General features: G+C 42.6%; 1 protein-coding gene across 40 annotated transcripts in view; it reads right to left on the bottom strand.

Annotated features, from left to right (window-relative positions):
- Positions 1 to 2,354: 2,354 nt before the first annotated feature.
- Positions 2,355 to 23,479, bottom strand: part of RIMS1 (regulating synaptic membrane exocytosis 1) — a 490,703-nt gene continuing 469,578 nt past the window's right edge. For 19 of the 40 annotated variants that reach the window (XM_074947937.1, XM_074947946.1, XM_074947941.1 and 16 more), the window contains 4 exons: positions 12,273 to 12,385; positions 7,704 to 7,805; positions 5,523 to 5,662; positions 2,360 to 5,157 (listed from right to left, as the gene is read on the bottom strand). In XM_074947937.1, the coding sequence (XP_074804038.1) occupies positions 4,939 to 5,157; positions 5,523 to 5,662; positions 7,704 to 7,805; positions 12,273 to 12,385 (574 nt within the window). In that variant the 3' untranslated portion in view covers positions 2,360 to 4,938. Of the gene's footprint in view, positions 5,158 to 5,522; positions 5,663 to 7,703; positions 7,806 to 12,272; positions 12,386 to 23,479 lie in introns of all 40 variants that reach the window. The other 21 variants (XM_074947964.1, XM_074947971.1, XM_074947972.1 and 18 more) reach the window with 5 other exon arrangements.

Below are 23,479 nucleotides of genomic sequence, written 5' to 3'. Positions count from 1 at the left end.
TGGGTGGCTGGTAATCCTATAGATCCTTTTCCAGATAGGACTGTTCCAATGGTGTGATCCTGGAGGTATCTGCCCATCAAACAAGGCCAAGAAACAAACTGGCGAAAATACTTCTAAGGGATACCCTTGAGATGGACCCTTATATTTTGAATTCTTTGTGACCTCATTTAAGGATATCATGTTCCTTAAATACCTGAAACTGTTTTCAGATAACGCTGTACAGTAGGTAATCCAGCAATTTGGCAGAAGTGAATTACCATGTTGTCATCTACAGAGGATGGTACTTTTGACTCTTTTCCCCTTATGACTTTCAGTTTTCACAATGCTGCATGTTATGCATTTTTTTTTCAGTGCTGCATGTAGGCAGAGTCCCATTGAGATTTATTGTTCTGATCAACAATAAAGCCTAGAAAATATTTACTCTGTCTGGTGTGTGTTTTCCATATAGAACAGATAACATATTTCAGACTGTGCATACCCCAAAGTACTCATGGTCAGTCATGTAGTGTTTAAGCAAATGCACCGACCGGGTGACTGTACAGATCAGTACTTTTTAAAAAAAATTGTGAGGGGATAATTGTCAAGAATGTTGGTATTATCTTCTTCTTAACAAGAGCTATGGGAGGTTTAGTTTCCTGCCAGATACCTCCAGAGATGGTCTGAATAGACCATAGGATGAGTTGAGGAAATGCATCTTTAACAATTCTGCTTTCCACTATATCCTAAGTATTATACTGGTATAACACTGGAGGACAGCTCAGATGCATTATGGGACTTAAACACATTGAATCAATAGTTCTAAGAGAGGCAAAGGTGGCCTACAGTCTTCTTGCCAGAGATGGGTTAGCTACTACTTCTTAAAGGAGCTAATGAAAAAAAGAAATGGCTGTGATGGAATGGAAGTCTCAATCAAATGTAACGTTTCAGGATATAAATAAACCCTTGGTATATACATAACATTTGTGAACAGGTGTTGAGGATTTGAGGATAAAAACAGGTGTTCTTAAGGTCAGGCTTGACAAAGCCCTGGCTGGGATGATTTAATTGGGGATTGGTCCTGCTTTGAGCAGGGGGTTGGACTAGATGACCTCCTGAGGTCCCTTCCAACCCTGATATTCTATGATTCTATGATTTTATCCATTTAAAATTCTTCTAGTTTAGTTTGGATATACAGCACTCAGTTTTCAGGCTTTCATTCACGTGCTGTAACTGATTAGTCAGAGTGGGCAATGCAAATATAAGTTTCTTGTGCCTTACAAGGAGAAGAGGCTGTTAAATGTGCAGCCCATTTTACTGATCTGCCTTCAGCCATTCTTAAGGTCCCAGCACTATGCCACATAGGCCAGCAGTTTTTCTTCTGTAATAAGGCAGTAAATTATAAAGGGATTTCAATATAAAGTTGAATAAACTCTTATCGTGAGGAAAGTGAATGTCAGGTTGTATGCTTAAACTTAGTGATTATGATTTTTAGTAGCTTTACTTTTATGATGTACATTATCTGTAAAGGTTTCAGAGTAGCAGCCATGTTAGTCTGTATTCGCAAAAAGAAAAGGAGGACTTGTGGCATCTTAGAGACTAACCAATTTATTTGAGCATAAGCTTTCGTGAGCTACAGCTTATGCTCAAATAAATTGGTTAGTCTCTAAGGTGCCACTAGTACTCCTTTTCTTTTCATCATCTGTAAAGTGATACTGTGTCCTCCTCTCTGGGGAAAAGTAGTAGGGTGAGGAGACAAGCGAGGAGTGACTCACCTGTGATGCTAAAGTCCCACCACTCAACAATGAGCAATTCAAAAGGCAACAGCAGCAGAAGAGCAGGAGCAACTCCTGTCTCATCTGGCTTCACACATTCTACCATCTAGTGGGGTTAAAAAGTCACTTCTCTCCCGAATGCTTCCTACATGTGTTACTTGTTCATTAGATACACTGTGCTTGAAAATAAGGTTTAAATGTTTAAAATATTGCTGGTACCTTTTCTGTGTTATAGAGGGGATCAGGAATACTAAACAATTTTGTTTAATTTATTCCTGAGGATGGGTAAGAAAATGGGTAAGAAAAATGCAATATCCAAAGCCATGGAAGTCATGAAACATTCATTCACCTAACTTGAGAAGGTTTTACGATATCATAATGTCCTCTGTATTTCACAGCTCATTCTCTCCCCACAGAAGTAGAAACATAAAATTCTTTTTTGTGAATAGTTATCATTTTAATAATTCATTTTGCTGAAGCTTAGTTATGTATTCATTTAAACAAGGCAATAAATGTATGTGTTCAAAGTGATGCAATAGTCTTTAGGCTATTTCTAAATTATGCTAAATGATATCTGGAGGATAAGGAGAACTAAAATCAAACGCAGTACACCATCTTTGCTTCTCTAATAACAACATTTAGTGCCAAATTCTGCTCTCAGCTACACTGGCATAAATAGTTATCCATAATACATTTATTGGTGTAAATAACAATGGTGCTATTCTGGATTTAAATGACTGCAAGAGAGCAGAATTTGCCCTTTGTACCTAAATAACATTTTTTACATCAAATACAGACCTGGGACCAACATCTGTGCAACTCCACTGGACCAAGATCCAACCTAGTATAAGCAGATGTAACCTCACTGAAATCAAATGAGTTGCATCTGCTTACACCAAGTGTGGTCCAATGTCTTCAATATGATTGCATGAATATAAATGAGAGCACAATTTGGCCCCCTCCTTTGTGGAAGGGAATGCAACATCATTGAAATCACATGACTTGCACCCACTTACTCCAGGTCTAGACTTGACGCTACTGTGAACACATGCTTCTACATCCGTTAAAAGGACCACTTGTTTGCTCACTTCTATGACACATCTCATTCAATTCGGTAGCAAGAGGAGTCGCATCTGAACCTTAGAACATACCGAACACAACGACTACTCTGGACATGAAAAGGAAATTTTATTAAACATGTTTACATAACATGAGTTGGGAGTTCATTTAAAAGCACAGGGGAGTGTTAAGACAAGTGGTCAAAATAGAAAGATACTACCGAATTATAATTAGTTGATTTTTGGTCACTAAGACAGAGCAGAATCTCGTAGTAGTGCACCAGTGCTTCAGTTCTTCCTGCTCAGCAGGTCGAGCAGTAATCAATCTGTGCCCTAGGGAACCCTGGGCAGAATAGTTCCGGCATGTTAAATAATAATAAATAGTTCACCTGGTGCAGGCAGTATGTCTATGATTTCAAACCTAGTGTGCACAGAGTTTCTACATGTGTTACAGCCCCACAGGAGGAATCTACACCAAAATATTTATTAGAAGGAATTTGGTCCATACTACATCACGTTTTCCATAGGGTAAAAAATAAAGTCCATCTATAGACATTTAGCACCAGACTAACAGACCTTGCCTGGCTAAAACCTGCAAAATGTCTATAAGAAAAATGGATGGCTTAGATTTCTTGGTTACTTCAGTATAGTAATTACGAGCAAACTGTACAAGTACATGCAACATACAAGCTGGCCTATGTGGAACTAACATACATTATTAAATAACCTTTTTGCTTCTTTTTACAAAACGTGCATGCAGCTTTGAACAGTTCCAAGTCATGCTGCCCTATTTGTGTGATCACAAAATTGAATGGCCTGTAAAAGGAGGGAAAACATATCATTGAACCAGCAGAGTCTGCAGTTTTTAGCACATTTACAGTAAATCACATGGAATTTCAAGGCCAAGAATAACTCAAATGAATAAAATGCAGATTGAAATTTGATTTTTTTTTTTACCAAAAAAGTAAGGTATCTTGCGTTAAAAAATCAAGCTTTGTGCTTGCATCAATCTCAAAGAAATGTAAACTAAAATTTGATAAAAACATTAGTAAGTGCAGAATATTTCAACTGGAATTTCCAGTGAAATACTGAACAACTCATACCATGCTCTATCCAGGGCAGACATGTGTGTCTAAAGTGACACATATCAGAGAAGCCTGGGTACAGCTGAAAGTGTCATATGCTCAACCCCATTCCTGGTCAACATTTTGGGAAGTCAAATATACATTTATACACATGAACGTAAATATTTCCTCTCTGAGTCTAGGAAGAAAACTGCATTGCCAGTAATATTTTCAGTGTCAAAATGAAGACTAAAGCTGCTTTTATCAGTCCCCAGCATTAGCTGCAGATAGATTTCTTCAAAACTCTTCCATGCAAAACATCATAAAACATAGAAAACATTATATATAATGCAAACATATTTGCTTTTTACAAAGAAAAACTAGCACTGTGACTTAGTTGTTGTTGTTAATGAAATAATCTTGATTGGTCATTTGTTCTGGGTTGTCACCTGATAGACTTGGAAGAACCAGAACTAAGAAACAATGAGAACCTTAGTGGCATCATGTATGGTAATTCTGGCTGCTGAACACTTGAAGGGATACTGACAGAGATATACTTCAGCCCTTTTTTGTTTAGTTTAGAAAACGAAAGGAAGGGTCTCTGTTAGCATTGTGAGGACTTTTACAAAACTGGCAGAATCACACAGCAAAAAACTAGTGGAAGTAACAAGTACAGAAAAACTGCTGAAACACCAGGAAGTTAACACTGCTTGTGGGCTCTGTCAAAATGTGAAAAAATACAACACTTAACAGAGTGAGAGCTTCCAGTTTTGTATTTTTTTTTCATTTTATTCTAATCTAAAGGTCCCGCTCTTTTTAAAAATTGTAATAAGCATCAGTGACTGTCGCTAGTAGACTGACTTACTGTATTTGATATACTATTTTGTTCTGTTAATTTAAGCCATCTTTTAACAAATAATTCAGACATATTTTTGGATAACTACTACAGGCAAAAACAGAAGTGATTGTCTCTCTCCAACAATGCTTTTGATCATATAAGAATCTGGTTCTGATTGTTATCCTGGGTGGTAACATTTTTATTAGACAGCATCTGCTATAAGTTCACTATGATCTAATGCAGGGAGGCCCAGTTGAACTTTCCAGAGATGATTGGGAAGCCCTGCGGGTCAGGGGAGTCAAGGTTGGATCCACTAGTGATGAGGGTGGAAATAATTTATACCATCCTATTACTACACTGGACAGATCAAGTTCCTCCAGAAGGATCTGTGCAACACCCATGAAGCATTTGTGATCCATTCGGCCATAGTCTCCCCAAACTATCACCTGTAAGGACATAAAATACAGATTTAACACTGTCCAAAGAATATACACTTATATGTTCATTCATGCAGCAACTCCCTACCTGCATGAGTACGGTGAGTATTTTTTCAAAGGAGAAGAGAAGGGGCCTGATGGTAGGATAGGGTTAGGGCCATAGAAAGCAATAGAGAAAAACTTCTAATAAATAATAAAGCTACATAGGTACATTTTGGGAGTCTCATGACATTACAAACCACTTAGATATATTAACTGATATTTCTGAAATTAAGTGTTTATGTGGGTTGGGACTATTCACAATCTTACAGTTAAGTGAACAGTCAACTGCTTTACCAAATCAGGGCCTAAACCAAGATTAAGTAATTACTGACCTGAAGGACTTTACCCTGTGGACTTTCATCAAAAACCAGTGTCTGTTGGTACAAAGGATCAAGTGTTTTCCGTGCAATTCTTGTCTTTTTCTTGGCTACACAGGCTCCATTTTCCAACAGGTACACTTTGACATAGGGAGCTGCAAAAATCAAACACCACCAATTTTATGTTTGGACTTAAGCATTTCACAGTATTGCACCATTAGGGTGGAGGACAAGAACAATGAATGGAAACTGACTAGAAAGAAAAGTGAACGTAACCACTTTCATTGGCCAAACTGAGTTGAATTTTCAACAGTAAGCAAACAAGTTAGATGATGAAAAGTCAATTAAATATTTACTAGTTTTTAATTAAAAGTATTATCAGAGAGACAAAGTGAGAGAGGTAATATTTTGTATTGGGCCAATTTATGTTGGTGAGAGAGACAAGCTTGGTCCAATAAAAGATATTACCTCACACACCTTTTCTCTTTAATATCCTGGGACCAACACGGCTACAACAACACTGCATAAGTGATTATTAGTAACACGTCTTACATTTATCTGGTAACGTATGATTTTTTTAACTGATGTGTCCCATGAACTGGATATTATTAACAAGAATATGTTGTCACTGATAGACAGTTTGATTGTTCCATGTGTTAGGAGTTCAAAGCCATTTCAAAATATGCCATTCCCGATGACATTTCAATGAACTGGGTGTTTAAAAATGAAACACAGTCATTCCTGAAAACATTCATATAAAAAGGCAGTTGTTCCTCGTTTATTTCGTGTCTCAAATAGTTTTAAAGTAACATCGCAGCAAAATGTTAATCTGAAACCCATATTCTAATTATTATGATAAACAGTGTTTGTCCTGGAAAACAAAAATGTTTTCCAGCAAAGACGTCTTAAAATAAGGAGATTTTTATTATAACAATAATTTAATTTATTCTCGGTAAACTCACATGTTTGAGCTCACAGGCACTGGTACCGCTTTCTGATTTATTCAAAACACTGCCATATCACTGAAGATCACAGTACTCAGTTTCCACCACCTTGCTTGCTTGCTATTCCCTTTCAACTACTCTTTCTCTTTTGTAGATGAAAATAAACAAATGCATAAATAATAATGTAAGGGACTCCATATGCATCACCAGGTCCATGGTGAAATGTAACTAGATTTTGATTATTTTAATAATTTTGATGGATAATATCGGTTTATTTTTAAGCCCTTTTCCCAATTTATATCAATGTAAATGTTCACAGTTGTGAAAAATGATGTGTTTTAAGCATTTTTTCCCAATTGTTATCAATGTAAAGTTTCACAGTTGCAGAAAATTATGGGGGCAGGAATCAGATGATAATTACCTAATTACAATAGACATTGAGATTCAAAAAGTTAAAACTTTAAACCATTACAATACAAATTGTCAGTATCACATGTAATAATATACAAAATAAATATCCTGAAAGCAAAGTCTAATAAGTTACAAGCAACATTTTTCTTACTTTGCCTATCTGTAAATTGTGATTATTACTGATGGATTTTTTGTTGGTTTGCGTGTGTACCATGAAATCGACATTTATCAACATTTACCAATAAAAATCTAATCTGAACACCCCTTGCAGACATTCCTTCTAGCAAGGATTTTTCAGCCTCAGAAATGTTGATTTTGCTCTTGTGAGGGGAGCACTCCTTGAAATTAAATGGTGTGCAGAGGGAGGAATTGAACATGGGCACAGTAGGTATTTCTAAGCCCTGGTCTGCACTAGTGGGGGATCAATCTAAGTTACGCAACTTCAGCTATGTCAATAATGTAGCTGAAGTCGACGTACTTAGATCGACTTACCATGGTGTCTTCACCGCGGTGAGTCGACTGCTGCCGCTCCCCCGTCGACTCCACCTGCGCCTCTCGTGGCGGTGGAGTACAGGAGTCGACGGGAGAGCGCTCGGGAGTCGATTTATCGCATCTAGACTAGACGCGATAAATCGATCCCCGCTGGATCGATCGCTGCTTGCCGATCCGGTGGGTAGTGTAGACATACCCTTAAACACATCTCTATTGAAAAAGAAAATGAATACATGTAAATGTAGTGACTGCTACAAAGAGCTGAGAAGGTCTCTTTTGAGATCTCTGGTCCACGCTTTACTGCATATTTTGTATTCTCCTGTCCTCCATCATTTGCAGTTTTCCTCACCTGGGGTAGACTTGGACCCAGGTTTTTGTGTGAGGCCTCGGGCTCTAATGACTTCTACCTCTAACTGGCCTTTTTTATCCACCATTCCAATCTGAATATCACCTGAAAGGAAAGGAGAAGAAAAAGCTTATTCCATTATCTGGGTCAGCTCAGTGCAGACCGCACCACAGTCAATTGTCTTCACTCAGGCAATTATTTTGATTATCATTATTATTATTGTACTGTGGTAGCATCTGGAGTCTCCAGTCAGGGATTTGTATCCCATTGATGGTCTCTTCCTCAAAGAGTCTTTGATCCAAGTATAAGAGGAGAGACACCAGGTGGATACACAGATGGAAGGAGCACAAGGTAAGTGTTCACCTCTTCTTGTCAACTGTTGAGAATAGCCCACTTCCACCTTAATTGAATTGGCCTTGTTAGCACTGACCCCCCACTTGGTAAGGCAACTCCCATCTTTTCATGTGCTATGATATATATTCTGCTTACTGTATTTTTCACTCCATACATCTGATGAAGTGGGTTTTAGCCCATGAAAGCTTATGCCCAGATAAATTTGTTAGTCTCTAAGGTGCTACAAGGACTCCTCATTGTTTTTACTAGGTAAGTGTGTGGCTGCAAACCTTGCAGGTCTGTCCTTTAGAAAGAAGAAAGCCAGACAAGTAGACTGCAGTCTGTCTAGCCAACAACTAAGTTCTCTGAGGCTCACAATTTTTTTTTTTTACGAAAGTTTTTTAATGAGGGCAAGAGGGTGACAGTTCCCTTCCTGAACAGCACCTTGAACAAACTGCCAGAATATTAAGAGAACAAGATTTCCAAGCTGCTTCCTCAGTTCTGAATGTTCTGGCAAATGACAACTCTGGCTATAGCTGCAGACAAGAACATTTGCCGTGTTGGGGTCCAAGTTCTGCTCTGACTTGGAAAGAAAGACTGTAAATGAAAAAAAGACACTTAAGTGCAGATCCACAAAAGAACTTAGGTGCCTAACTTCCACGTTAGGTGCCTAAGTCCAAATATTTAGGTGCCACTGAAATCCTCTAACCCCCTGCTAAGCTGCTGCCTAGTCCTCGAGTTGCCTAAAATCCTTCAGTGCCTGCATTTTCACAAGTCCCCTAAGTGCCTAAATTTCTGCCAACAGACATGTGCACATCAGTCTAGGTGCCAAGTGCCTGATACCTAAGCTAAAAGTGGGATCCTCAAATGGGGCTCAGACGAGGTGCTGTGGGGCTTAATATGCTAGGCATTCTCAGAGCATGCCTAACTACACATAAAATGGTCTGGAGGGAGGAGGAGTTGCGTGCCCTGTCCACTGGAGAGTGAGACACACTGATGCTGGTCTCTCTCAATCTCTCTGGTTGAGGCCATTATACAGTATATAAATATGTAAATATGCATTGAGCCAGAGATAAAGTGAGGATGACACTCTTGAGCAATTGTTAGGGCGCTCCTCTGAGAGTGGGAAACCTACGTTCAAATCCCTTCTCCTCAGGCAAAGGGTTAATTGATCCAGGGTCTGCCACATCCCAGGTGAGTGCCCTCACCACCACTAGAAGGGTGGCTCTTGCTGCAGTTAGGCAATGTACCACTGCTGTTCTTGCAAGAAGTGGCTGAGGCACCTGACTCCAGGAGAGGGTTTCCAGGTCTGGATCCCAAATAGAGTTAGGTGCCTAACTCCCTGAGAGGGGTAGAGCTTTGGACACACCCCTCTTCTTTGCATCTGCCATTGGCTAGCTTAGGTGACTCCCTGCCTAGCGTGATGGGTTTTGATGACCCCATTCTGAGTCACCTATTTGTAACCACTCAGTGCAGAGGGAGACAAGGCCACCTAATCCAAGGTTTATGGATTCTATTGGGCAGCTAGGAACCTACAAGTCAGACTTTGTGACACTGAGTGTTGCAATACCTAAGTCCCTTTGTGTGTTTGGGCCTCAGTAATTACGGGTCTGATTTTCAAACCATGAGAAGTTCAGGGCTGCATAAAAAAAAGTCGCCAAGACAGATCATGCCAATGGGTAGATAGTCACCTAACTGGCTGTCTGGGTGCCCAAATACCTCATTGGACATGTCCAGTTGTGGTAACTGTGGAAGCAAATGGAATTCCCACCTGTGCAGGACCCTGACCTTATGATGTCTGACATGTAGGTCCATGTTTCTAAGCAAAGAATAGTGTATAAACCTGAGCTACAAAATTTGCTGTATTCTTAATGATAAAAGCATTGTTGTTCAAATGTAACTGAAAAGGAGACCTTAGCACACTTGTTCCACTATCAGAATATTATAGCACAGTGCTTCAGACTACTCTAGTATTCGTGATATGACAAGCCAAGCAGGGATGGGGGTTTGTTATCTATCAAAAATTTGCTTCAACAAACACAGCTCTATACTGGGCTACAAATAGTTTAGAGGAAAATTCCATAAACCGTGCTCTTGGGCTACCTTTCAATGCTGTAAGCCTGTATATTCAAATCCAGTCTATGCTACTGGCAGTCGGCAGGGGGTGCCACAACACAGACATTTTCAAACCAGCAGAGACAACTATCCACTAGATATAAGCCCTTGAAGAGAAAGTGTTAGGCAGAAAGATTGAGTGAATTTTGTAGCCCAACGCCTTCCCTCAGCCTATAGAAATAAAGGCTCCAATAGATGGAAATAAATTATCACTCAGGAGCCCTGTTGGAAGAGGTCTAGGGAGGAAAACAACTTTTAAGCAAAAAGTGAGGCGAATGTAAACTAGCACCTGGATTCACTACTGGAATCACCCTGATTTTAAAATGGACAACAGAAGAACCCCGACGCTTCTTATTTCCTGTAAGAAGGAAATCTGATATATTTTAACAGGCCTTATAACATTGTACAGGCTTCATGCTCAATAAGCTTATAGCCCGATAACTCCTATTGCAAAAAATAATTAATTTTGGATTTATACAGCAGCTCAAGACTTCTCCTTCTTTTGTACAGCTCATGAGCTGCAAAAAAGAGATGATCCCCTCCCATTTTTCCTCCTGGTTCCCTACTTCTCCTCAGTAGTAGTTGAGTAGCCTCCTGAACCTGAGTTCCTGCAGTGCTTAAGACTGCTCAGCCAAAGCACTTGCTATCTGTGATTTTTAATGTGCATAGCGTGATTAGGCTAGTGGAGATGTCAAGGGTTATTTCTTCTTCATCCTCAATGCACAGCCCCACAAAATATGTCACCAAATCACTCAAATGCAGACTGAAGGGATTTTGCCCATGCTCCTGTCTTTACACACTGCTGTGGTGGTGTACGTGTACCGTAAACAGCCTGCAAGGGCCCGGGGAAGAATTTCTCCCCTGCAGGCAGAGCATAAAGCCATCATAAACGGCCCTATGCAGGCTCCCCATAAGTGTCCATGCAGGGAGTGTGGAGTGGATGTGTCAGGGGCGAGCCTGTAGCGCTTGGTACTCCAGGGGATTCTCAGATGCTTCGGATTACTGAGAAAACCATAGGTAGCCTTTGAGAGGCTGCTGGAAATTAGACTTTAAATTTTAATCTGTTCCAACAGCAACAATCTAATGGCATCATTTGTAAACTGGTTGTCAGTCTTGTTGCAAATATGCAGTAGAGTTTCAAATTTTTGGATTATCTTTCAATTAGCTAAATCTGGGTCAGATTCCATTATTGGCTCCATAATCAGTGGCAACCATGTGCAAAAGCTAACTAGCAATTTGCCAGGAGCCAAGGACCATAATTATTCTGCATAGACAGGAACAGATTGCAGCCACCATCTTTGATACGGAAGTGAGCTTTGTGGACATTACAGGTCCCAGCATGAAATGCTCTATCTTCATCTGATTTTGGATGAAACAGAGCATCAGTTGTGTTTATGGACAGCAGAGCTGGTGCTAGGCATAAGCAGACTAAACAATTGCTTAGGGCCCCAAGCAGCTCAAGGGGGCCCCTATTTGCTGTTTATTATGTGTTATGTGGGAGGGCTAGGCCCGCTGACAGCAATTCCGGGCCCCAGAGCCAAGGCTGTTCCCAGGGGGTGCAGGGCCTGGGGCGGAAGTGACGAATCTGTCACTTCCAGGACCGACCGGTCACTTCTGGGACTGACTGTGCTGGCCAATCGTGCCAGCCCGCGGGGCCCCCCAAAGCGCAGGGCCCGGAGTGGTCACCCTGATTCGCTGTACCCTAGGGATGGCTCTGCCCAGGGCAGAAGAGTTAGTGGGACCCTAGAAAGGTCTGCCTGAGATTTGGGCGGTGCTGCGCCTGCAGCTTCTGGCACAGCCAGGGCTTCCACATGCCCGCCCGGCTGCCTTTGCTGCTGCCGGTACCACCCCGTGCGCACCTAGGAGCCCTTTTAAATCACCCAGGCCCCTGGGCAATTGCCCCCTTTGCCCCCCACTCACCCTGTCGGCAGGCCTCCAAAATATTCCTGCTTAGGCCCGCCAATGGGCTAGCACTGCCTCTGACACAGCACCTTTGTGTTAAAGATGAGGAAGGCCATTTGGCAGAACTCTTTGGTAGCCCATGAGCTAAATTCTGGCCACCTTAACTCCACTTTGGTCAATGGGATAGCATTTGTCTTATACATGAGAACAAATTATTCTTACCCATAGCAGGGGTTGCTAGTGTCTGTCGACCTACTAACTGTGCAGGTCCAAGTCCATCAAGGAAATCACTAAATTGACTGTCAGCACCCAGCCGCACTCCAGGGAATATTAGGCTACAGAAATACAAAACATGAGTACGTGTAAATACAACATTAATTTATAGTTGCCCATAATAATTAACATGGAAGTGCTTCTCATGCACAATACACAGCCTCAGGGAATGTAACTGCAAACTGTACTGCAAAACCAGAACCCCAAAATAGGTACACTGAAACCATCTCACAGGGAAGTAGCTTTGTTCACCCAAACAACTTGCCATCTTTGAGTTTTACTACAGCAATAAAGAGCCTGACCAACATTCCAGATGACCCTGACTGTGACAGCAGGACCTTGCTCCACAGGTGCAATTAAAAGGGTATAGGCAGCAATGTTTGTGGGCTTGTGGACGGCCATGTACAGTGGGGGATAGTTGTAGCAAGACCATCTCTTCACTGGGATGTATCTGTGGCAAGACCAATAGCCTTTTCACCCCACTTCCATGGAAAAGTGGCTATTTCTCTACCCCACCCCTACTCAGCTAGAACTGACGTGTGGCAAAGGTCATAATCCCCAGGGCACCGAATGTAGTTCACATTTGAACTGGGTGAATAATGGATTTTTGATTTGTTGGCAATTTCAAAAGGTAAAAAAATTGTTTCAGGTCAGCCCAAAATGAAAAATTTCAGTGAATTAAAAAGTTTTTTAAAAAAGTTCATTTCATGTTTCATTTTGACCTTTTTGAAACTATTAAAATTAAAACGAAAAGGAAATTTTTTAAATGAAAAGTTGTTTCAAACTGAAATTGAAACATTTTGTTTAGTAAGTGATGAAACTAAATGTTTCAATTTTTTGGATTTTTTTTAAACAAACAATTCAGCAACATCAACATGAATTTGTAAAAGGTTTCAGTGTTGTGGAATCGGCATTTTTGCTGAAAGAAGTTTTGGATGAAAAATTTCACCCAGTTGTAGTTCATTTATGTGTTAAGTGCTGCATTTCAAGGGGATTAGTACAATGGACACATTTTTAAATGGAGTGAAGCATCAAATGATCATGAAATGTTCTGCATCTAACATCCTGTCACCTGTTGATGTTAACAATTTTCTACCGGATTCCAGTTATTTAAAAATTAAAATATTACAATTAACAAACAAAAAAAGCAAACTAAAGAACACTAAGGTTTGTAATAACATTCTTGTATCACTCCTGCTTTAAGCCACTAGTACCATAGTTCACCTTCTCTGAAAGTTTTCAAATAGGGAAAACAGACACTGGGATCTAATAAGAGATTAGGGCCCAAATCTGGGACCTAGGATTTGAATGAGCACACATCACCCGACTCCTCTGGGCCATGCAGGATGTGAGAGAGGTTTAAGATACATTCTGATCGCTGACCTATTAACGAGAAAATAGCTATCTTTGTCGTCGTGGTATGCTGTGGTTTTTAGTTTTGTTTTAAATGACTGTAGTACTTGTGAAAGATGCTGGATTTTTTCCCCTCCATATTCCATTAAGGTCAGGCTCAGACTGGGGAGAACAGTGCTCTTCTCAAATCCCACAGGCAAACAGAAAATGCCTGTGATGCCCACAATCCCAGCATTCCCCTCTCACTGTATCCACTATGTAAAGTCTTCTATTGATCTTCATTATGGTATGCTCTGAAACAAATACTGCACTGAAAAGAGTAACACACTCTTTATATTTACATGTAATCATTTGATACTTAATTTTCCAGTAATATTTTTCATTTACTGTTTTTCCTCTATAGATATTAGAGATGGGCCAGATTTGAAAAAATTGGGTCCAGATCCGAATCTTCTTGTATTTTGAGAGGATTTGTTCTAGTTCAGATTCATCTTACAGAGTTGGGCTTAGCCAAGAAATTCAGAATTTCTCTGATCTCTTTGTGGGCAAACTTGGTTTTCTTTCAGTTGGGCCAAGCTGCAATCCTCCTGGTCCTCTTCTCTCTGGTGACCACAGCATGCCCATCCTTGTCTATCTCCAGCCATGTAGAATGTTGCCAAGACCTCTTGCCTACGGTGATTCTGAACTGCCAGGCCTCTTCTCCGATGTCCTCTCTCTCCAACTCCTTGCTGGCCAGCTCCATTCTTCCTTGAACCTGGAGTACTGACATTTCCCGAACCTGGTTGTACAGCTTTTCTGATTCGCTGTAATGTTTCTACTTGCCCTTCCAATCCAAGAATCTTTTCCTGCAGTACAGCCCCCAGCTTGCACTTCATGCACAGGAAATCCCTTCTGTCTTCAGGCAGGAAAGAAAACATGGCATAGCTGTTGCAGGTCACCTCCACTGTTCCATCACTGGGCATCATGGAATCGCACATGAGGCTGAACCTGCAAGCCTCTTACACTCCCTTTCCAAATACCTTCAGAAACGCCCCTGTTAGCTTCCTTGGTTCTCAGCTCTCGAGTTTGCCTAGCAAATTACTTTTATATCACGTTTCCCTGCTTAGCTTAGCTCAGTTCAGCTCTACAAGTGAGTGATTAACCACTTATAGGCTACAAAGAGTCAGACCCATCTGGCCCTTACCAAGGTACCAACAAACAGACTTGTCTTAGCTGCTTATCAGGGGCCAAAGGCCCATCTACACAGCCCATACACAGAACAAATAAATAGTCACATAAACAGTATATAGATGAACCAAATGCACCACTCACCAAGTCTTGTTACAGCAAAGTCTATAACTACGCCCTCCAAAACTCTCCTGCTAGCTGCCTCTGTTTGTGACTCTCAAGTTTGCCTAGCAAATGTCTCAGGGTGAAAGTTTCTGTGGTTGTTTCCATTGGTCTAAGCCAGCTATTGGCTCAATAATCATTCTTTAAAAAGATACATTTTAAATACACATTTGTGATCCAGGGACCTCTTGGTGCCAACTGGCAGAGGACACAGGGGGTGCATATGGCTTACAGGGATCACATGGATCAGATATATTCATGCTAGTTCACAATGGGTGGCATGTAAGGTCTCTACTGACCTATTCTACTGAGAGCCAGTAGTCCACTGGTTGTCATAATCATTGCAAAGTGTATGTGTGGATAATATTTAAGGAGTTATGTATTTACATACTGATAATTATGTTCTTAAGGTCCTCGAGTTAATTCAGATCATCAGGAGATGACATGCCTCAGACTGATTCCTTTCAAGCAGGAGGTAACAGACGCTTATCTCTTTGTCTGATCATACGTGTATTGTCTGCCTCACAATTGAGGCCTATTTGCATAATGAGCAAAGTGTCAGTGAGAGATTGTGAAATCTACAAGAAAGAAAATGTACAGGAAGAAATAAAACAGCAGGGTGTCCTGTCTATGAATGAAGACAAAGGATAGGACTTATATATCTTGGGGGACAAAGGAATACAATGAATTCTTCATGAGGGAGTCAAGCTGACAGTGTACTTGTCTCAGGAAAGGAGGGTCACAGCCAAGTCCAGCTGAAACGCATTTCCATGATTTTGGGTGAGCCAAACATTAGACTTTTCTAGGGTTAGGCTCTAGGGTGCACGTCATGATTTTGTTTTATATGTAACCATTTCCCCCCCAATACTTCTATTTACTGTTACTTGACTCTCTATGCTTTATTAAATAAACTTATACTTGATTTCACTATAAACATATCTAAGTGCTGTGTGCTATGCAGAGCCAGTCCTGGTAAACTGGGGTGAACTGTTTCTTTGGAAGCAGAGGATCTGTGAATACTGCAAGTGTCCAGTGGAACAGGAGCTGGACTCTCCAGGGAGATGCCTGGAGGGCTCGAGGGTTGGAGTGTGCCTATCGCTAACCTATAGAGAAACGGGTGCCTATCTAGGCCTAGAGGGGAGTGGTTGTGTTGCCTGTGGCTGGTGGAGTTGGGGAGCTGACCCCTAGAAGGCACAGACAAGACTTCCTTACACTAAGGGCAGTGGTAGTGAGGAGCCTCACAATGCTAGGTACCCCTGGGAAGCATCACGGCATATTTATGCCAAAGAAAAATTCAAGGAAGTAGACCGCTAATACAAATAAATATGTATTAGTCCATTACCAATGCCATGTGACAGTAGAAGAGTTTGCTGAGTCAAGCTATTGCGATTAAAAAAAAAATCCAGAGGCTGATCCTATCCCGCTATGATTCATTTTAAATTCCAGTCATTAAAAAATGTAAATTAGTTTTATCATACTGCATCAGTTTTAATGAAAAAATCACAAATATGTCCTAGGGAAATATGTTTCCAATCACTGTCTGGAATTGCTAATCTTTGTTACTTGCAGTCAATTGGTCTTGCACCTGTCTGTCCGATGTACAAATATTTTGGGACGTTTTCTTTTTTAAGTTATGTTTGTGGGAAGTAGTGCCACAGAAATGTACCAAAGCTAGGTCATTTAACACAATTGCAGTTTTTGGTTTTGTTTGCTAGACTTTATATTATCACTATCTGTGGGGCTAGGCCCTGGCCGGAAATTATGGTTGCCCAACATATCTAATTATAAGACCCTGCTTTCAGTTTCTTGTAACTGAGGCTACAATTTTGTCCTGGACATCATGGTGGTCACGGAAACCATGAATTTGAATAAAGTCTGTGAAATGCACCCAAACCAAGTAGCATTGTGACCTAGCCCTCAGGATCGCAACACCACTCATGTTTCGTGCATCTGCACCTACATAGATGGAGACAAAGGAGTGGATGCAGCAAACCTGTGTGGCATTGTGACCTTGTGCACTAGATTGCAATGACAACCAAATTTGGCCCACTGCCCTCCTCTGTCTCCATTTACAGAGGGGTGGACATGCCAAACCTGACTGGCATTGCAACCGCATGGGCTAGGTCACAACACCTGGAGCCCAGTCCTGTGGGACAGGAGCTGCTGCTGCAGGATGAATGCAGAGTGGGCTCACTCTCCAAACCCCATTCCCTATGAACCCCTTGCCCCTCTTTCTGTGACATATTGTTCTTTTCCTGTACCTCTGCCATAAAATTTATTAAAAATTGGTGTGATTAAATTGTAGCCCTGCTTATAATTTTGTGGAACTTCAACCATTTGGGCTGAAATTTTCCATGCCAGCCATCTGCCCCACACTGATCTATGTCTATATCCAACCACCTTCAAAACAGTTAGACTATATGTGGAAACAACTATATATGTTGCAGTTGCTTACCACACTAGCAAACTGGTCCATAATCATAGTGCTGTTGAGAGCTAGTTTCAATCCTATTGCCACTGGTTGGCCAGATCGTTGTTATTTTGACCAGATCCTGATCTGATCCAGTGCCTAGCTCCACATATAATGATAATATAAAGTCTAGCAAATAAACCAAAACCAGCTATTGCACTGAATGAACTATCTTTGGTATGTTCCTGAGACACTACTTTCCACTACCATAACTTAAAAAAAACCTCTAACTGACAGAAGCTGGGACAGGACAACAGGGGATGGATCACTCGATAAATTGCCCTGTTCTGTTCATTCCCTCTGAAGTATCTGGCACTGGCCACTGTCAGAAGGCAGGATACTGGGCTAGATGGACCATTGGTCTGACCCAATATGGCTGTTCTTATGTTCATATGATCTATATCAGCTGTGAATCTAAGTATTTATGACACGAACTGGGCTGGTATCCAGCAGTGTGGCACCTTTTGGAAGCTATTGTCTTATTCTCCAGGATCTCAACTTTCATTAAAAAAAAAAAAGTCCTCTCTAACTGTTACGGTTGTGAAGCAAAATTCTGTTCCCATTGTCAAGGTTAACCGATTCAGCAATGTCAGCTTGTGTTTGCAGACTTTCTGTAACAATAGTCAGGAGGGGTGAGAACAGCCCTCGTCATCTTAAAGTAAGATTACTAAACCGTACAGTAACAGGAGCTCTGCGAATGTGTGAACCCTGCCTATATTCCACTTGGGGTACACCTAAGAGTGGAAGATTTTTTCCTAGCACTATCCATTGGTTTGCACCCCTCCTCGTGCTCTGAGCTGAGGGCATAAGGAGCAGAGCGGACCAACTGCCATTCCAGTTACCTTTTAGTTGTGAATAGTCCTAGGATAAGGCTCCACGGCAGAGGAAAAGGAAGGCGGGTAGTGGAGTACACGTAGTAACCACACATCTCAAAGACCTCCAGTTATTGTACAGGTAAGTAAACTTTCTTTCTTCTTCAAGTGATGGTCCCTATGTATATTGCACTTGAGGTGAATCACAAGCAGTATTCATTGAGGAGGAGGAGGGTGCAAGGAATACTGGGGTACTTAGAGGATTGCTCTGCCAAAGGATGTCAGCAGTGGAAGCTTGTACCAGGGCATAATGTCTCATAAAGGTGTGTGTGCCAAAACTATTTAGTCAAAATTCATGTGTTATTAAAGGCTATGTCTTATGCTAAGGGGGTCTCTACTTCCCGCATGCTTTGTGCTGGAAATATATTAAAAATGGTGCATAAAGCTTTTATTCTTGGTATGTGTAGAATCATCAAGGACAAGACAGGGTTTTGCTGAGGTTTTCCTGAGTTTTGTTAAAGGAATGAATAATTATTATAATTGCTGCAAAACTCTTAAAACTAACTGGATACAGATATCCACTGTTTCAGGAGGGACAGTGCTTCCTGAGTGGTCCAGGACAGAGAGATGCTCCAGCACTTTGGAATTCCCCCCCCTCCCACCCCCAGCCACTGGATCTTTCCAAGGCTTGTGCTTGCAGAGTCCATCCTGAGTGCGTTCAGTGTCCAGAGACCTTCCTTGGTGCGGTGGCAGCGAGTCCATCTCTCCCTGGTGCTGCCTCCAGCAAGAACGGAAGGGAGGAGAGAGGAAGGGGCTGTGGAGGACAGAGCCAGATACAACTACAGCCAGCTGCAGCCACTGGCACTGCCACACAGCTCCCTGCGTTCCCGCTCCTCCACCACAACCCTTCACTCACCCCACTGCCACAGACTCCCAAATAACCCCATCCCACAGATCTCCACCCAAATCCCTGACATAGAACCCCAAATAACCCTCCTCCTACAGCCCCCTGCTACACCCTCCCAATTGCCAAATAACTTTCCACCCAGCCCCTGCCCTGCTTAAACCCATCCAGCCCCCTGCTATTATAACCCCAACTAAACGCCCCCAAACCCCTCCCACTCCAAATAAACCCACAGTCCACATACCCCACAAAACTTCTTCCTGCCACAGCCCCCACTTATCCCTTCTCCCCACCATACCAACCCCCATCTCCACAAAAATATCACCCTGTCACAATTCTTCAAACCATCCCCAAACCACATCCCTCCCTGCAAACTCCCTCTGCTCTCCACAACCCCTTACTCCCTGCAGGGCCCTTCTGCTGCCCCCAACCTTCCAGTCCATCTACCATACAGATCAGCCCAAATGCCCCCATCTCCTGGCTGCCTCAATCCCAGTCTCCCTTCCTCAATTGCTCCAGGTCCCTGTGGCTCACCAGGAACATCCCCACAGGGCCTTCTCACCCCTTTAGCCCTGGCATCAGCATCCCATCTCACTTTGGACTATGACCTTTCCCCCCTTCCCCTCCTTGTCTTCTTGGACACCTGAGAAGGGAAGAGGAGGGCCAGACTGGTGGGAGGGTGCAGTGTACTGTATGGAGCACATCTATGACCCTCCCCCGCCACACCCACACTTTAAATGGTGCTCCACAGTCCTTGTTGCCATTTACCCATAACAAAGCAGGATACAGCCCAAAATCCTCTGTTCCCCTCTGACATGTTCTGCAAAGAAGACAAACAGTTGAGGAGATTTTCTGAAGGGCTCTGTCCCATGCAGGTAGAATGCCAAGGCTCGACAGATATCCAGAGAATGCAGTTTCTTGTCCTCTCCGGTGGCATGTGGCTTCGGATCGAATATAGATAAGTGAATGTCCTGGTTATAAAATTCCGAGATTACTTCAGTAATGAATTTGGGGTATAACCTCAGAAAAACGTTGTCCTTATGAAAGCCTGTATAGAATGGAGCTGGGATACAAGCCCACAAATACACCTACTCTTCTGGCTGAGGTGATAGCAATCAGAAGGTTTACCTTCATAGATAGATGAGTGAAGGAACACGAGGCTAAGAGTTCTAAGTGTGCCTTTGTTAATGGCAATAGGACTAAGTTGAGATCCCATATTGGGATAGGTTTCAGGATTCACTTCAGAAACCATCCAACCATTGCCTTCAGTGAAGGGATTATGGAGGCCTGGGCAATCATTCTGAACCTCAGGCGGCAGATTAAGACATTTAGCTGTCTGAGATACTAGTATGGGCCTCCAGGCTCCTTTCTTCTGAGAGATGAGGAAATAGCTTGAAAAAAAAACAACTCTTTTTCCTTGTGTTGAGGAGGCACTGGTTCTATAGTGCCCAAATGGTGCAGTAAGATCACTTCTTGTCTGAGCATCCTCCCATGAGAAGGGTTCCCGAAGAGGAACAGGGACTCTCTCTGGTGGTGACTATCTCCAGAACCCATCTATCTGACATTACAACATACCAAAGCCTGGGAAAAATGAACAAGGTGGCCATTGCAAGGGTCCCAGCCTCCACTGCCCAGCCCTTGTTCCACCCCACCTGGTGCATAAGAATAAATTGTATCTCACCCTGTGGTATTAAGAGAAGTGACACTGCTAAGTCATCAGCATCCATGCTGAAAGTTTATTATACATAATGGTCTTCAAACTTGCATCACCGGTTTAGTGTGGTGATCTAGCAGTTGGACAGCAGGGTTAGGTACCCAAATACTATGGTGATGAATGCTTGTTAGCTGGTGGTGCAGGAGTCCCGAATAGGAAAATGTGGCAGGGGGACTGGTTTGCAGTTCTTGAAAGTCCCATCAGTAGGATTTCTTGGTGGGAGGCTATGGCTGAAAGGAGAGTTAAGGGGGGATATTATGCTTATTGTGGTGCATTTTCTGGCATTTCCTGGGCACCTTGTAATCCCTTTGATGGTAGAATAGTTGAGGGGCTGGTCATTGTCAGTAGGGTGAAGACTTGAGATATTTCCTTCATAGACCTGGCTTATAGATACCTACCAAGCAAAGGGGTCGCTTTTGAGTCTTTGAGGGAATGTAATGACTCATCTGTCTTCTCACTGAATAGGTTATTTCCCTTAAAAGGCGGATCATCCTCCACTGACCATGGTGGATTAAACTTCTTTTGAAAATCCAGAGGTTTGAAGCCACAAAACCCATCTCATGACTATGGACGTTGCCATACAGAGGGAGGCTTTTATCTAGTGCATCCACGGAGGTGTGAAGGGCCAATCCAGCAAGCAATACTTTATCTTCATCAATAATTGCCTGGAACCAGAGTCTGTCTTCCAGATGGAGTTTGTTGGTGTATTCCGAGAACATTTCACAATTAATAAAAATAATATTTTGACCCTAAGACTTGGTAGTTCTCTATGTGCTACTGTAAGCTCATCAAAGTGAAGTTCTTTCACCCAAGGAGGCCTAAAAGTTTGGCTTCCTTATCATAGGGTGTAGCTCTGGGATGGTAATGCTCACTCCTTGTGGTGATAGCTTGCTCCACTAGAGAATTAGGAGCGGAGTGTGAGAATAAGTATTCTGCTTCCTTAGATGGCACAAAGTATTCCTTCTACATTCTCCACAGAGTGGGAGCACAGGTGGCTGGAGCATACCAGACCATTTTGCCTGGTTCCCAGATGGCCTCATTGGACCAGCACTCTGGAGGATGTCCTGTAGCAGTTTATGAGGGGTGGCCTGCATTTCCTCTGGGGGAGCTGAAGTGTATCTGCAATCCTCCTCCGGAGTTCTTAAACTGCCCGTAGCCATCAGGTGGTGATGGTGACGCTGGCATGAGTGTGTCAACTGGGGACAGTGAAGATAACCCAGCGGGGGCAAGTGGTTCTCCCTGATCAGGTTGCTCCTCTTCCTCAGGTCATTCTTGAGGAGGCAGAGGTTCTTCCCCCATAGGGAAGCTTTTTTTGACTTCCAGTGAAACCTTATAGATTTGGGATGTCACAAATATGGATCCCAGTAAGCCAGCAAGAGGGATCATAGGAGAAATGGGGCCATCCCCACTAGTCCCAAGTTTTGTAGTCCCTCCTATGAGAAAGGGAAGGTGCCTGAGAACTCTTGGAACCTCTGTTGGGGCTGATCCTGCCTTTCGATGGGTGTGGTGAAGCTCTCCCAGTGATACCAGACTTGTGGGAGGAGGAGGAGGCAGCTTCTACTTTGATAGGTGGTGCCATTGGTACTACAGACCTTACTATGCCACAGCTGGTCAACAGTACTGGTGAGTGGCAAACTGATGGTGTGGGGGACCTCCTTGGTTAGGATGAGATCTGGAAGTATTGGTGACCTGCGTAGATCTCAACTCCCTCAGGGAAGTGAATCTAGCACCTGATATAAGAGAGCAGGCTTAGCTTCTTTTTCTTGATGGTGCCTGAGGTACTAGCTTACGGGCGACCTTTGGTACCAATGGCTCCTTCTCACTCTGCATCACTACTTATGATGCAGGAGACATTTGCTGCCTTCTTTCCCTCTCTGGCATCAAGGGTGGTCCCGCTTCTTTGGCTGGGTCCAGTTTTTGGGTGCTCTTGGCTTTTGGTGTTGGAAAACTGGGACCACACTCCTTGTGAGTTCCTGACTCTTCTGTACCAGGGTGAAGAATCTCACCCAACTAAGAGGGTGTCAGAGAGGAGGTGCTCTTTTTTGGATCAGGACTTGGATGGGAGTTTCTCACATGGCTTGTGAGAATGCTTGTTCTTAGCATCCTCATGTCTCTGTTTGGAAGATTCGTTAGCTCTGCTCTGCTCATCCCTGGAACTGAAGAACTCTATGTTCTCAGGGGCTAGGTTTGCCAACCCTTCAGGATTGTCCTGGAGTCTCCAGGAATTAAAGATTAATTTTTAATTAAAGATTATGTCATGTGATGAAACCTCCAGGAATACATCCAGCCAAAAGTGGCAACCCAGCAGAGGCACTTCTCAGTGCCTCTGTCCGATGTATGGGGGAGATCTGATGGGCTAGGACTGGACTGTGGCCTCACAGTGCAGTCCATCAAGAATATTCTAAACCTGTGCTCATAGGCTTGATGGGTTTGGCTAGGAAAGGTCTGGCAGGTGGTGTATTTAGAGTGGATATAAGCATCCCTGAAGCAACAGCGGCATGTGTAATGATTATTGAGGACAGGGAATGCCCAGGCAAGGCCACAAGGCTATTTAATGCTGGGATCGTGGGCATA

This window comes from Natator depressus, chromosome 3 (assembly GCF_965152275.1).
Source record: "Natator depressus isolate rNatDep1 chromosome 3, rNatDep2.hap1, whole genome shotgun sequence".
Taxonomy (NCBI): Eukaryota; Metazoa; Chordata; order Testudines; family Cheloniidae; genus Natator; species Natator depressus.
Note: the sequence above shows the minus strand (reverse complement) of the source record. Positions and strands in the feature narration are given on the sequence as shown.